Source organism: Quercus robur, chromosome 2 (assembly GCF_932294415.1).
Source record: "Quercus robur chromosome 2, dhQueRobu3.1, whole genome shotgun sequence".
Taxonomy (NCBI): domain Eukaryota; kingdom Viridiplantae; phylum Streptophyta; class Magnoliopsida; order Fagales; family Fagaceae; genus Quercus; species Quercus robur.
The window spans coordinates 42,245,378-42,260,553 of record NC_065535.1 but is presented as its reverse complement, the minus strand read 5'-3'; the positions used below and the strand labels follow the sequence as shown (position 1 = coordinate 42,260,553).

General features: G+C 36.4%; 1 protein-coding gene across 3 annotated transcripts; it reads left to right on the top strand.

Annotated features, from left to right (window-relative positions):
• Nucleotides 1–842: 842 nt before the first annotated feature.
• LOC126713733 (casein kinase 1-like protein 3) lies at nt 843–7,858 on the top strand. Of its 3 annotated transcripts, XR_007651406.1 has the most exons (17): nt 843–1,087; nt 1,187–1,227; nt 1,563–1,632; nt 1,757–1,905; nt 2,516–2,611; nt 2,686–2,756; nt 2,935–2,996; nt 3,096–3,159; nt 3,343–3,427; nt 3,509–3,635; nt 4,248–4,330; nt 4,443–4,500; nt 4,600–4,730; nt 4,850–5,033; nt 5,130–5,328; nt 6,002–6,105; nt 6,392–7,858. XR_007651406.1 is itself a non-coding variant. In XM_050413580.1 (15 exons), the coding sequence occupies exons 1-14, from the start codon at nt 1,012–1,014 to the stop codon at nt 5,027–5,029; spliced, it is 1,293 nt and encodes a 430-aa protein (XP_050269537.1). In that variant the 5' UTR covers nt 843–1,011; the 3' UTR covers nt 5,030–5,033; nt 5,130–5,587. The 3 variants fall into 3 exon arrangements, 1 of the variants encoding a protein (XP_050269537.1); XR_007651405.1 differs by lacking the exon at nt 6,002–6,105; XM_050413580.1 differs by lacking the exons at nt 6,002–6,105; nt 6,392–7,858 and having other exon boundaries at nt 5,130–5,587.
• The last annotated feature ends 7,318 nt before the right edge of the window (nt 7,859–15,176 follow it).

Genomic DNA, 15,176 nt, shown 5'->3' with positions numbered 1-15,176 from the left:
CCTATCCATTAGGGCCATTGGAGATTGAAGCAAAGGCTATGGAGAAAGGGGTGCACTTTGCTTGGGATGTGGTGTATGTGAGGTTGTTTTTAAGTGCTACTCCATGATCGTTTCAAAGGCATTAAGTAGTCACAATGAACCACCAACAACAATACTGAATATATTTGAGGGAATTTGCCATAAGTTACAAGACTTCTGACGGACTCAGATAACTCATACTAGAAGGCAAGACAATCGTCCGAACTCAACATGTCAAGGGTATTGATAATTATATAACTTGAATAAAAGAAAATCTTATTTTGATTGAGTCAGTTTTGAGTCATGATGTAATGCATTTATCATTTTCTTAAATAATAATAATAATAATAATAATGATGATGATGATGATGATGATGATGTGATGACGACGACACAAATGACAAACCTCTCAAGATTGGCTCGCCACAAGTACTGTTATTACCAAATCCACCTTCAATGGGGCGGCCACAGAAAGGTCACAAATTTCAAATTCCAATTCCAATTCCACCTCCAACCCTTTTAGGGGTAGTTGGTAGAGGAGTTTGAGTAATGTTATTTGGGCGTTTTTGATGTATATGTGAATAAAAAAATGTGTGAAAATATATATAAGTGTGTTTAAAATGCTCAAAATATTTCTTGAAGTGTCTTACCAAACGGCCCTTAATTATTTATTTTTGATAAGCAAACAAACGCAGCTCAATTTGAGTCGTGGAGAAGTCAAACTCTGCCTAACTCTCAAAATCCCAAATCTACCCCTCAACTTTCCTTCTTCAGTCCTCAACTACTACTACAATCAACACTACAGCGACAAAAATCACGCTCTCATTTTTTTTTTTTTTTTTCTCCTGTCTGTGTGGCTTCAGTTTTATCTCAGCTAAGCTATATAAAAAAAAAAAAAAAAAAGTTGTCTCTTCTAGTTCTTCTTCTTTTCGATCCGAAAGTCCAAAACCCTAGCTCCGATAGAAAGAAAGAGGGAGATCGGAATCGTTGAGCATGGAACGAATCGTCGGCGGCAAGTACAAGCTCGGCCGCAAGATCGGCAGTGGATCCTTCGGCGAAATCTTCCTCGGTGAGTTTGTTATTATGTGCTTTTCTTTTTGCTTCAATTCGAAGGTTTTATTTCCAAAAATCTGATAGATCTCTTTTAATTTGAACTCTTTCTCTGCAGCTACTCATGTAGATTCCTTTGAGATCGTCGCCGTTAAGATCGTAAGCTGCGATCTCTCTCTCTCTCTCACGCATAATTGTGGATCATGATCTGATTATGCATGCGTATATGTGTGTGTGTATGCAGTAGTGTGTGTTATGATAAGCATGTATGAATAATTTAAGCTTAGGCTTATAATTAATTGATTAATTAATAATTAAGAAGCAATTGATTGCTAATTTAGTATTAACTTTGCAATAATAACAGTAAGCCTATAACTACTACTTCTAAGCTTAAAAATGGATTAATTTTATGTTTTGGGTTTAAATTATAATTGTGTTGTTGTTGTTGTTGTTATTTATTTATTATTTATTTTATTTTATTTTATTTTTTGCAGGAAAATAGTAAAACAAAACATCCGCAGTTGCTTTACGAGGCCAAGTTATACAACATTCTTCAAGGAGGAAGTACGTCTTCTACAAATACACACACAATTTTACTCTTTAAAGTTGAAAGTTTTAGGCTTTTTACCTAATTGTTTTGTGTTTGTATGTATGTGTGCGTGTGTGTGTTTCTGTGTTATCATCCTAGGGGGTATTCCTAATATAAGATGGTCTGGGATAGACGGTGAGGATAATGTACTTGTGCTTGATTTGTTGGGGCCGAGTCTCGAGGACCTGTTGGTGTATTGCGGGAGGAAGTTCTCGTTGAAGACGGTGTTGATGTTGGCTGATCAAATGGTAAGCTTAATGTTCCATTGAAATGGGCTTGCTTTATTTTTTTTTTAATTTTTTACTTTGCTATGTTTTGTGCCCATGTTAGAGATGGTGGCTCATATTCTGAATGAGAATGTAATACTTAACTTCAGTATAGAGGCCTCATGGGTGCAGCTGAGCATTTTGGGGTTTTGACTGGGGAAGTATTTATATGTTGTAAGCCCTATTCTTTCTGACAGTGAAGAATTGGCTACCGCTCCTGTGAATGTAGAGGCATTGCCAAACTACATAAAATTATTTGTGATGATTTTCTCATTGAGGGCACCATTTAGAGATTCAAAAGCATACGTGTTACAAGTGCTTATATTTTTAATGTGTTGAGGAGCCATGGTGCAATGTTGCTTCTAAAGTCATTGTTCTGTCCTATGCCTATTGCATTTGCTATTTGATAACATCGACTTCCAGTACCATGTTAACAAATGTTTGGAGAAAGAATAGTAGTGTGCACTGTAGATGTCTCTAATTCGGAGATTGTTTACTCTAATTCATACTTTGTACTATTATTTTGAGGAATTGTGTAATTAAACTGTCCATCGGTACATGTTTTACTATTTTCTTTTTATTTTATTTTCAGATTACGAGAATTGAGTACGTCCACTCCAAAGGATTTTTGCATAGAGACATAAAACCTGACAACTTCCTCATGGGTCTTGGTCGGAAAGCAAATCAGGTATTATTTTACTGTCTTTTTGCTTTACTTTCATTTCAGTGCAAATCATTCTGTGTTTTTATTGTGCTTATCAGGTCTACATAATTGATTTTGGGCTTGCAAAAAGATATCGGGATGCAACAACCAATCGTCATATTCCTTACAGGTACTCTTTTTGTTGTCTTCAGTTATGGTTTATTTTGGTTCTTGGACATCTACATCAATTATACTTTTTGGGGAACATATTTAAGGAATAATAAAAACAAACACATAGAAACCTCATTTTTTATGCAGTGAATAGATGCATATCACTAGTTTTTGAAACTAACCATTGTCCCATGTAGGGAGAATAAAAACTTGACGGGGACTGCGCGTTATGCAAGTTGCAATACTCATCTTGGAATCGGTAAACTAGGAGATGTTATGGCTCCTTTTTATTTTGCCCTTTTTCTTCCCTTTTTATGACATAGGCACTCATGCTTCTCAATTGGTAATTTCCTCATAGAGCAAAGCCGGCGGGATGATTTGGAATCACTTGGATATGTGCTTTTATATTTTTTGAGAGGAAGGTAGAGCAATACTTTTCACTTATTTCTTCTTTGCAAATTAAATTTAGTGCCAAGCCTATGGCATTCAACCACTTTTACATGTATTAATATCAAGGGATTGGGGTGCTGGGTCCTAAAGATGTGATTTCTGCGTTATTATGCTTTGGTGTATCATTACTCTTATGACTTTGTTTTTGTGTATAGCCTTCCATGGCAGGGTTTAAAAGCTGCCACAAAGAAGCAAAAGTATGACAAAATATGTGAGAAGAAGTTATCGACTCCTATTGAGGTGCGTGCTGACTCTGTTGACCCTTGATATATATGATGAAAGTCACATGTGTGTATCTGATGTGAATGTTGTTTTTTGAAGGTTCTCTGCAAATCGCATCCGGTGGAGTTTGCTTCATACTTTCATTACTGTCACTCACTAACATTTGATCAGCGGCCTGATTATGGATTCTTAAAGCGTCTCTTCCATGACTTATTTGATCGGGAAGGTATTGATTTGTAAACTCTAGTTATACATTTTCCTCTCTTTTTGGGTAACTTTCTTTTAATGCTGCTGAGATCCTGATTCTCAGTGTGGAAGTAATGTTAAGGTCTGAATGGCATTTTCTATTGGGAATTTTAGTGATCTGAAAAAGTGTACACTGTACCTGTTAATTGGACCAGTGGGATTTGGAGTTATATGCCCGAGTGACAATATAATCATGATGATTTTCTTCTTGGTTGATGTTCCCTGACCCTGTTCAGACCCTTTCTAATCTCTGCAGCTTCACCACAAAATTAATATAAATTAAGAGATAAAAGATTAAAAGATAGCCTTCAGCCTGTTGTCCCAATGCATCTCTGGGCAGTTTCCCTGTGTGAGATGGGAGTTTGAGAGTCATACCCATTGACACATGACCTCACATGTAATTTCCTCAAGATATAAAGGCTTCTTTCTGTAAATTAGAAGCACATACTTGGTATCAACTATCAATTCTAAACATGCACAACTAATTGTGAATTAATACATGATGGCCAGTACAATTCAAACTATTTTCCATGCTATGACTTGCTTTGCTGCAAATTAATCTGTATTCTTTTTGTCTTTGGCAATTTGTCAGGGTATGAGTTAGATTACATATTTGATTGGACAATCATAAAGTACCAGCAGTCTCAAAAGAGTAGAACCCAACCTCGATTATCTGTATGTGTATCTGCTGCTTGTCTGTTTTACAATTTTTAAAATTATTTTATTTTGAAATAGGTATATTGACATATTTTTGAGTTTCTAAAAATATTGAATGTACACGGTACAGCCAGTTCCCAGAGGGAGCAGCAGCCATGCAATGCCAATGGATGTGGACAATCATCAAGGTTAGTTCTTGCTGATGGACCTCTCCTCTGGATCTTGATGTCAGATTTTCAACTGCATTAATGAAATAATATTATGCTTGTTCTTTATCTGCTTGGCAGGTGTTAATGCTTATCCAGCTGAAGCAACAGAGTGCATTAGAACTGGAAATTCTAGCGGTCCTGGTGTTCGGATGCATTTTAAATCACCAATGACCAAGAATGTAAATTCTGAGAATCCTATCGAGAAGAATGTAAGCCATTTTTTTGGAGGGGGGGGGGGGGGGGGGGAGTGGGGAATTGAATTTGCAGTAATTTTATGCATTATGAGACGTATCCAATTATCCATCTGTGACGAACTTTCCTTATGTAGGTTCTGAGTGAAGCACACATGGCCTCTACTTCATATTCGCTCGCTGGTACCTCCAAACGAAATTCCTCAAAGCCTATTTTGCCCTCTGAAGCAACAAATCCTGGTAATGGAAATGGCAATAGAATGGGTCCTTCGAGTAGTTGGATTTCATCACTGCCGCGCATCTCTTCTGCGAAGTGATGTGGTAATTTACTAGGCTCATACTTCAGTCATGTTACGGCTTGGATTCCTTATTTTACAAGATAACTGTATTGTTGACTTTTCTGCATTATATTTTTAGCTATGGATCTGCTCAAGAAGATTCTAGTGATACAATATTTGAAGCTGCAAAGGTGTGGGGATTCGATGTTATGTTTCTGTTATGTATGTGATCAAGAAGATTCTAGTGATGCATCTGTGGAGGCTGCAAAATGTGTCGCTAATTTGATGTGTTGCATTAGCTCCTCTATTGATGCCAGCATGCGTAATTTTTTCTTAAGGTGACTACAATCACACTGGTTGTTATAAACACAGACCACAAAAGCTTGGGTCCTGCGCTGTACATAGATGTCACAAGTGGCTTACAGAAAACTTGTATTTACAGTTCTATGTAATGTGAATGACGTGTGAAAGTATTCTTTAATTCCCATTTCTATTCATAGATAATAAGTGTTTGTTGTGTCATGTGCTGGCTGTTGACAGCTTGTTTATTATACTTTATCCATGTTTATGACATGCTGGTGTAACCTTAATGTTTTATATCTTTTGAATCAGACCCTTGGGTTTCTCCTGGAGGTATTTTACCTACTAAACTAATTTTTAATCATCTTAATATTTATGATGCCCATATTCTGTGCTTTGTTATCTGAAGCATCACTAGTAACTTGGGAGCTCAAACTGAAGAATTTTTGCATGTTTTGATTTTCTCCTTTTGACCAAGTTAATGAATTTTCATCATAACAATGTTACTTACGGTAAAGTGATCAGGTGAATGAACGTGGATTTCTGAAACTTAATTATGAACAAGAGGGAAAATATGGCTTAGTGAGCTCTAGAATTAATCCCATTAAAACATATTAAAGGTAGTCTTTATGGATGCATTCTACACTCGCTGATCTACATTATAGAAGATAGGTCATATAAATGTTTATAAGCTGCTATCTGATCTTTCAGGGCTTGATCTTTGTTCTACAATTGGTTGCTTAATCCCTGAAAGTTGGTGTTTTTAAAATTGTGTAGCATGGTGGAGAGTCTTGGTGTCTTCTTTTTGATATATGGTACTCTTGCTATTATTTTTTATTTCCTAAGTTGCCTTTTCACATTTTTAGAATTTTCATTATACTCCCAAGATATCCATGTAACATCTTATTATTGTAGGTAGGACAACATAATTTGAGTTGGGTCTATTATATAATTCCATTCGTCTTTAAAGAGGATGAATAGTTTCTAGTATGGTTACATTAAGCTATGCATGGTATAAGAAATTATAGCTTTTTTATGTATTTTTTAAGACTAATTTATAATAACCCACTCAGTTATCAGTTCACACTTTGTAATTTGCAGGATTTTTCTTCTGCTACAGCTAGTTTGAAGATGGAATATGGCAGGCTAATACCATTTATGGATGGTATATGAAGACCATAAAAACCTCTTCTCTGCAAGCTACTACTACTGGTCAGGAAAGATGCCATCCCAGTGCTTACCGGAGAAGTCTGCATAAAAAGAAATGTTGACAACATGGGATTGATATGTTGACCGTATGGATTTTTGTATGCTAGTTCTTGAAATTTGGAGATGTCATGAAAATTGCACCCTTGATTTCAACAAAAAATTATGAAATTATTGGTAGCTTCTTCTCTGCAGGAAGAAGTGCTTCTGCTTGAAAAGGGGTGGGTTAGATTATTCCTTCTCTTACTAGGAGTGGTATTTAATGCACCACAATTATTACTTGGATGTGTTGAAATCTGCTGAGCCCTTTGTGCTGGATGCTTGGGACTCAATTAATATCCTGATGTAGTCTAATCGGGAGATTATAAGAAGCCTGATATCTTTCTTTTATTGCTATTCCATTTTTGTCTGAAAGGTAAGCTTGTCCTGCCAGGTACATCCCTCCTGAATGCAGGTTAGTATGGAAGTTTTTCAATTACTTTTGGTTCGCTAGGAATCTGTCACAATTTTTATGGATTGTCAACTTATTGCATTGGGCACATGGGATTGTTTGGTGCATTTGTACTATGAGAACTTGTATGTTATTTCAAAGCACCAATGTGGTGGCATCAACTGTTTTAAGGAGCCAAGTGTTACCATTGGACATTTTAGGTAAAATTATGTGGAGAATTAGATTTGCTTTTAACGTTGGGGTTCTTTTTCTATGTTTTAATGCTGATATTCCTGTGGGCATTAGTGTATTTCATGACTCCAGTCGATGTGAGCTGTCCCAGGAAAAAAGAAGAAATGTTTTAGGAAATGAGTAGTGTGCAGCAGCAGTCAAGGTGAGATCCCAAAAGGTAGTTATATTGTTATCCACTCCTATTAAATCATTCATCAAAGATGATGATTCCTATTAAAGTTTGGCCTTTAAAATGCATTGATAATCTATACTTCATGTTCATCTGCCAAGGAAACCCCAACCCATTTCAGTTTTATTATTTGGGGTCACTGATATTTCAGGCATTGTGGCAGTCTCTGGCTCCGAGTTGCTTGTACCAGAAGGATGCCAGACAGGAAAATATTGTTTTGAAAGTTGGAACCATATAGATTTTGTAGTGGCTACTGTTGTGATCCAATACATGCAGGATTTGGTAAAGTTCTCGGTATATGTTTGCTGAAAGTTGGTTTAGCGTGCTGAATGTGACCTGAGACTTGATCTTGAGGAGTTTGCTTTGTCTAGTAAATGAAAGAACCGCAGTGGTGTATTGCAAAATTTTTGGTCGTAATTTACTTTCATTCTACTGTTCATTGTTCCTCCGGAAAAGTGATTTAATTTAATTTTTTTTTTCATTTTATTTATACAATTGTTTTTTCATTAAATTAGCACACAAATACAAACTCGGAAATAGAAAGCAGCCCAAAAAAATAAGGTGTGAGAAAACTGGAAAAGAAAAATGTTCGACTATTGAACCCCCAGTAAAAGTAGAAGAAAATATTGTGCATTGTTTTGGGGGGAAGGAAGGGGTTGAACCCGAACTCCAATACCGCAAGAACCTGATTGATTTGATAATGTGTTGCAACTTCCATAAACTTTATAGAGGGCCGCTGTCCTCAATTTGTTTAATCCAATAACCCAAAAACCTGGCTGATATGAAAATGTGTTTCAAGTTACATGGACTTTATAGAGGGCCGCTGTCCTCAATTTCTGAGGAAACGAAGTTGTTGAAATTTCCTCACTGTTTTCGTTGAAGGCATTTACAAGCATCCATCAACTAATATAGTCCCGTAATTTTATTTAATTTTTAAAAAAGAAGTTCACGCAACTAGTGTAGTCCTGTAATTTGGATTTGGATTTGAAATGCATTTATTTATAATGCCCTGATTTTAAAATTCCTTGTTAGGGTGTTTTTAAAGGATTTGAAATTCGTCATTTGAAATTTCATTGTTTGGATAATTATATTTGGATTCGGATTTGAATTTGGATTTAAAATCGATAAAAGATATTTTTAATTATTATTATTTTTAATCCTTCTACATTATAATTTTAGTAATATTTTTAATAAATCCATAAGGTAATATTGGTAATCCAATTGACGAGATGATGACTAAATATCTTTAGTCATTGCCAATTTTAGTAACTTTTTTAATAAATCCATAAGGTAATATTAATAATCCAATTGACAAGATGATGACTAAATATCTTTAATCATAGCCAACTAAACGAATATGGGGTTCACGGCTTGCTTAATTAAAGGCAAATGATATAATTAAAAATAATAGGGCAATAACACTAACAGCTTTTTTTTATGAGAAAAGACAAACTATCTTATCACATGTGTTCTAAACCAAGGAAAAACAAGGAAACAGTTATATAAACTAGGCAAAACTCCCAAATACCAAATTAAAATCCTACAATCACCAAGAACATAGAATTCACTTTTAGATAATAACATAACTCCAAAACAAGGACACTTCACAACTCATAGACAATTCATAGTAGCATTTCATCAAACACAATTTACATTACAAACCCACTAACGAAAATACAAATAGAAACTAAAGACAAACCAAAACAAATCATTGAAAATACTATCAAACAAAACACAAACAAAACCCACAAAACAAAACAAATCAAATGAAACCCAAACAAACCTATACACAAAAAAGAAAGAAAGAAGAAATCCACATAAAGCCCTTTATGCATTCAAATTTAGTAAAAAGAGAGAAATATAGAGGTTAAAGAGGAAGAGAAGAGTTGAGAGAGAAGAAGAGCTGAGAGAGAAGAAGAGCTTCTGGCAACGAAAAGAGTGATGGAGAAACACAAGTCGATTAAGAATGGAGGAACGTGCATGTGAGGTATTTTCAAATTCCACGGGTTGTGAGGATATTTGAAATCAATGGATTTGACAAATGACTGAATATTTATTCCATAAGGGCCAATTTGACCTAATTGGACCTTGAAATCCTTGATGGATTTGGGCCAAATCCAAATTCTTCTCCTTTTAAGTTACCCAAACAAAGAATTTGGATTTGGGCCCCTCAAATCCAAATCCTAACCAAAATCCCATGGCATCCAAACATACCAATGATGTATTTTATAGGGAAATTTCACATGTTGTCCCATTTTTTTTAATATATTTATTTATTTTCGATTATATATATATTTGGGAGATATGTAATAATAAATGGAATGGTGAGGACATAATTTTTATCATATTCTACTTCTTTATTGTATTTCTTCTAAAAGTGGGTGAATCAATCATTACATATTTATCATGGTTTGCTTCAACATAAATAATTTGTAGAAAAATAATCGAGGCAAAATTACAATTTCTTTTTTTACCAAAATTATTGCATTACTTTATTACATTGATAGAATTAAAATTTTAGGGTCCTTTCATCCATGTCTACATCCATGACATCTTCAAAGAAACTAATACGAAAGGGTCTTTTGTGCAAATTTGGATTAAGATCAACTGTAAGAATGCAGAATGCTTGACATTTGGTAATTTTGATATGAAAACTCATGGGTCCACTAAATATAACAAGGTAATTATATTTTTGAGGAAAAAAGAATTTCTATTCACACTTTCTAGTGTCTCCAAATTCAAATCACTCCGCCTATTACAACTATCAAACTATTATATATATATATATAGCACATGGATGCTACGGAGTATTTACCATTATATCTAAATCATGTGTTTTTTTGGATTTTGATCAAGTTATTCTTTCATTCTATTATTATGTTTAATTTTTTATGCTCTTAAGATAAGTTTATAATTTTTTTTCCTAATGCAAACTCAAAAGGTGTGACAATATATGGTGAAGTGGGGAGAGTGTAGGAGGAAAATTATTCAGAAAAGGGAAAAAAAGGAAGAGAGAGAGAATCAAATAAATACTATATCTGCAAGACATTCTAGTGTCTGTAAGAGATAACAAAGTTTTCAATTAAATCACGATTTGAGAAATAAAACAATTCATGTAGAGTGCAGATAAAGCTATACCAGGGAAGAAGAACAAAACCCAAATCATCATTTGAGTAGTTGAAATCCATTTAATCTCTCTAAATCCTTCAGAACCCTCACAACTTCAGCCAGAACCACCTCAGGTTCTGTATTGTCAACTCCAACCATTCCTGCCAGTAACTCTAGCCTCTTTCATGTTCCCTCTTCACATACTAATTCATTAATGCTTTGCTCATCCTCCCATGAATCATAAACATTATCGTCATGAAGACAACATGATGACTCAGCATCTGACTTCAAATCAGCATCAATATCCTCTTGGAAGTATGTCAGATAGCTCAGATGAATCTCCTCCATTTAGTGTCTCCAATACAATAGAGTTGGTTCTATCGGCCCTGTATCTCTCAAGAGCTTTAAAAGCAATAAACTTCACGCGATTGAATTCACTCAAGCGGGATTCAGGCTTTGAGAACAAAGCTGTGATGGAATGATCAAAGAAAGTGTATTGACGTATACCATTACAGCACAAAGTTGGGTCCTCTGGGTTGTCTCTTGCAGCCATTGTTAAGCGTGTTCCAACTTCCAAGACTGTCTTGCAAAAGTGTTAGAAAAATTATTATAGAGTGAATAAGAAATTGACTCTTAATGTGTCTACTTGAACATGATTTGAAGTGGTGAGAATCCTTGAGTCCCATGTAGGAAACGATAGAGAATATGAGTTTTGAGTTGGATATTGGGATGAGTTTTAGGCATGTGTGGACTGGGCTCATTTATCCAATTAATAATAATATTTTATTATTTTATTTTTTGAGTAAGTATACTGTAGTTATTTTTGAAACAGTGTCTGTTCAGTAATATATATTTTCATAGTCCCCTATCCATGAAAAAATTAATTTTTTAGAGACTCTAGAGAGAATATTTTGTGCATTCATTTAAGTCAAAGAGAGAGAAAGAGACATAGAGTAGTTTGCAGAGCATGGACCTTGTGTGCTTCTTCTTCGTGCTGTAGATTATTTTATCCTAGGAGGTAGATGTTCGTGAGTCTCAAAACACCACAGATTGTGTTGAACACAAGACTCGATCTGAATCATTCATCTTTCACGCATTTGGTCTGTGAATTTTTAATTATTTGCAGATTTCTTCTTATATATACATGTTAGGTTCTAAGACTTTAGGAACTAAATGTATTAGAACTTCACTTTGTATATGTTGGCAAATCATGATCAAAACAATAAGTCTAGGTTTAGACTTGCTCAAAGTTTATTTGTTATAGTTTGAATCGAGCTGAATGCAGAACCTTACTATGCAAAATTGCAAAGTCTTAATGCTCATTTTGGGAAGCCTAGTAGAAGGAAGAAGCCCAGCAACATAGGCAGAAAAGAGTTAGTAAGTGGATAGAAAAATCGTTAAGTTCAAGTGTTAGGAATAATGGATCATAGGCCCATAAAATAAACAAATGGGCCTTGAGGAAGCAAACGGGCCTAAAGGAGCCTGGAGAGAGAGAGGTAGCAAACCCATGAGCAGTATGTGATGTAGAAAAGTGAGAATGAGTCACAATAAGCTCGAAGTAATGCAAGCAAAGAAAGTAAGGGATTGATGGCAAGCTCATGAGCCCTAAGGATGAAGGATAAGGTAATTGGGTCAAGGAAGCCTAAAGGAGTTAGTAAAAGCCCATGAGAATGCAAAGTTAGAAAAAGGGCCAAGGAAGCCCAAGGAAAGCAAATGGGCCAAAGATGCCCAAGATGAAATAAACGGGAAAAAAGAGCCCACAAACAATGTAATGCAAAAGCCTGAATGACCGTATTGAGTCATTGAGAGAAGAATAAGTAGTAGGCCTAAAGAGGTCTAGCTGGCTTAGGTCAAATAACATCACAGCAGGAATGACAGAGTGGTACGGCAGGAAATGGTAGCAAGACTGCAGAAAAGAGCAAAGGAGTAGGTTGAAGGAAGAAAAACCCACAATCAAGTAAAGCTCGACCCCGAAAGGGAGCAGGCCATAAAGAATAGGAAATCAGAAAATAGCTCACACCATAAGAAGTCAAAGGTGGGCTGCAAAATGAGCAGACGAGCCTCCAGACCATGGCAAACGCATGAGCAGTGGGCAAGTTTTGGACATACATAGAAGTAGAGCATGCGTAAGGCCCAGTCATCACCAGCCTGTGCCCAGCTAATATAAGAAGTGGTGGGTCATGGGTCAGAGGTAAGAGGGAATGGTCTGGCGGTGGGGAGAGGGGAAAACCTATTCTGGGGTTTCTGCTCAGGCTCTTTTAGGGTAAATGTCTTATTGGGATGACATACCACCTAAAAAAAGCAAGGATGAGTGAGAACCACTAGGTGCATGTCATGAGGGATAAGGAGAAAGAGAGCACCCATATCGTAGTAGGTAAGAGTGCCATGACAAATAAACAAACAAAATAGCCTTCTTTGTCGGGTGATGGGGAGTGGCACAACCAGCACAGGTAAGTGGTGGTGGCTGAGCGACTGACAAACCAGTGGTGGTCGGCAAGGACACCTAGACCAGACAAAGGTAGTTAAGGGCTAAAATAGTAAAAGCCAGTCGCGACTGGCATTATATAAAGGATCCTTGTTGTGCACAGTAGGGGGATAAGGATCATGGTAATAGTAACCTCTAGGAGAGAATCACAACACAGAAGCAAGCACTGAGAAAAGAAGAGAAAAAGAAAAAGAAAAGAAAAAGAAAAATTAGAAATAACAAAAGAAAAAAGAGAGATAGAGTGGCAGACATGCACTAATAGATTGATCCCCTCTTTTTCTCCAAAAGCCCTACTCTCTATCAAAGGCAAAAGATTATTTTGGGCACAAGCCATTCAGGTCCACTTCCCTCAAAGTGATTTATTTCTACAGAAGGATTTTCCTGGGAGATTACTCATATTGAGGAAAACGGTTCCCTCCTTGGTCTTGGTCCTGTGACATAACTTGGCATTACTCACAGAGGCCCTAGTGAGCATTGCCTCCGGAGCAGGAATAGAGTGTTTAATAGCAAAAGTCACAGATGATAGAGCCCTCTTGTATGAATCAAGTGAGATCACTTTTAGTGATAAGGATATGGAGGTGGGGTACCCAGACCATAAGAGGCCCTTTTACTTAGTAGCATCCATAAATCAAATTCCCATCAAGAGAGCCTTGGTGGATATAGTTGCTTCTGTAAATCTCATTCCATTAAACACTTTACAAGCGGCAGGAATTTCAGAAAGAAAGATTTAGGTGTGCCCAATGGAAGTGACAGGGTTCGGAGGAAGGGGCGAATACACCACAGGCCACATCTAGCTGTGGCTAAAGGTGGGCCCCATAGCTTCCTTAGCTCGGTTCCACGTGGTAAAGACATAGGTCTTATATCATGTGCTTTTGGGGAGGCCATGGTTGCACAAACACAAGTTAGTTCCATCCACATATCACCAGTGCGTGAAAGGAAGGTTGAATGGAAGAATGATACGCATAGCAGTAAATCCCTCGCCATTTGAGCAGGCAGAGTTTTATTTAGTAGAAACTATGTTCTATGACCAATGGGCACCATCTGGGGAAAGCTCAGTATTAAAGCCATGAGGCACCTTCGTACCTAAGTGGGAAGACATCCAAAGCGATCCGGAACCTGATTTGAGGGAGTTACTATCACAAAAGAAGAAAAGGAAGGAAGCACCCACCGCAGAGTCAAATGACACACCATAATGTGTCAGAGTCCGGTGCCCTGATGGAAGGATTGTAAACAAGTTATGAAGGTGCATGGGGCCCACGAGTGAAATACAAGCGGGCCCCAGACAAGAGTGGTAGCACAAAAGCCTAGTGTGTTGCATGGCTCAAGAAAGCTCAGAGGAAGAAAGTAGGGGTGTGCATAAAACCTGCCAACCTGCCAAACCCGACTCGACCCAACCCAATCTGTTGGGTTAGGTCAGTTTTTAGGGCTAGGTGGGTTGGGTTGGGTTACAATTTTTTTATTTTTTAATAGCGGGTCGGGTTGGGTTTGGGTCATAAAATTACAAACCCACCAAACCCGACCCGACCCACCCATATTTTAATATATGTTTAAAATATATTAGTTGAGCACTTCCTTGGTTCTTACTATCATATATAATATAAAATCCTATTAGTTCTTTTAATATATATTTAAATATATTATATAATTAATAAAAAAATTTTAAAAATTTTAGATATATTTTGTTAATAACTGAGTTAGGAACTCATGTATATTTTTTTTATAAGTGAATTAGGATACTAGTTCATTTATATTTTGTTTATCAACTCAGGTGGTAAGTGTAATATTTTTTTTCTGTACAATTTAATAATAATAGTAATAAAAAAAAATTGTCCAACCCATAGGTTCAACCCGACCCAACCCAACCCATGTGGAACTCATGTATATTTTTTTTATAAGTGAATTAGGATACTAGTTCATTTATATTTTGTTTATCAACTCAGTTGGATACTTAAACATATTTTGTTTACAACTAAATTAGAATATTAGTTTATATATTAATGTATATTTTGTTTATTAACTCAGGTGGTAAGTGTGATATTTTTTTTCTGTACAATTTAATAATAATAGTGTACGGCATCGAGCTTCCAAAGTCCATACTGCCCTTGGGCCCAGACCCATCTAGGCCCCGGGCCCAAGCCCATACCGACCCTGGATGCAGGCCCGGCGCCGAGCTTCCAAAGCCCGTACTGTCCTTGGGCCCGGACCCTTCTTGAAACTGCCTTAAAGTAAAAACAGG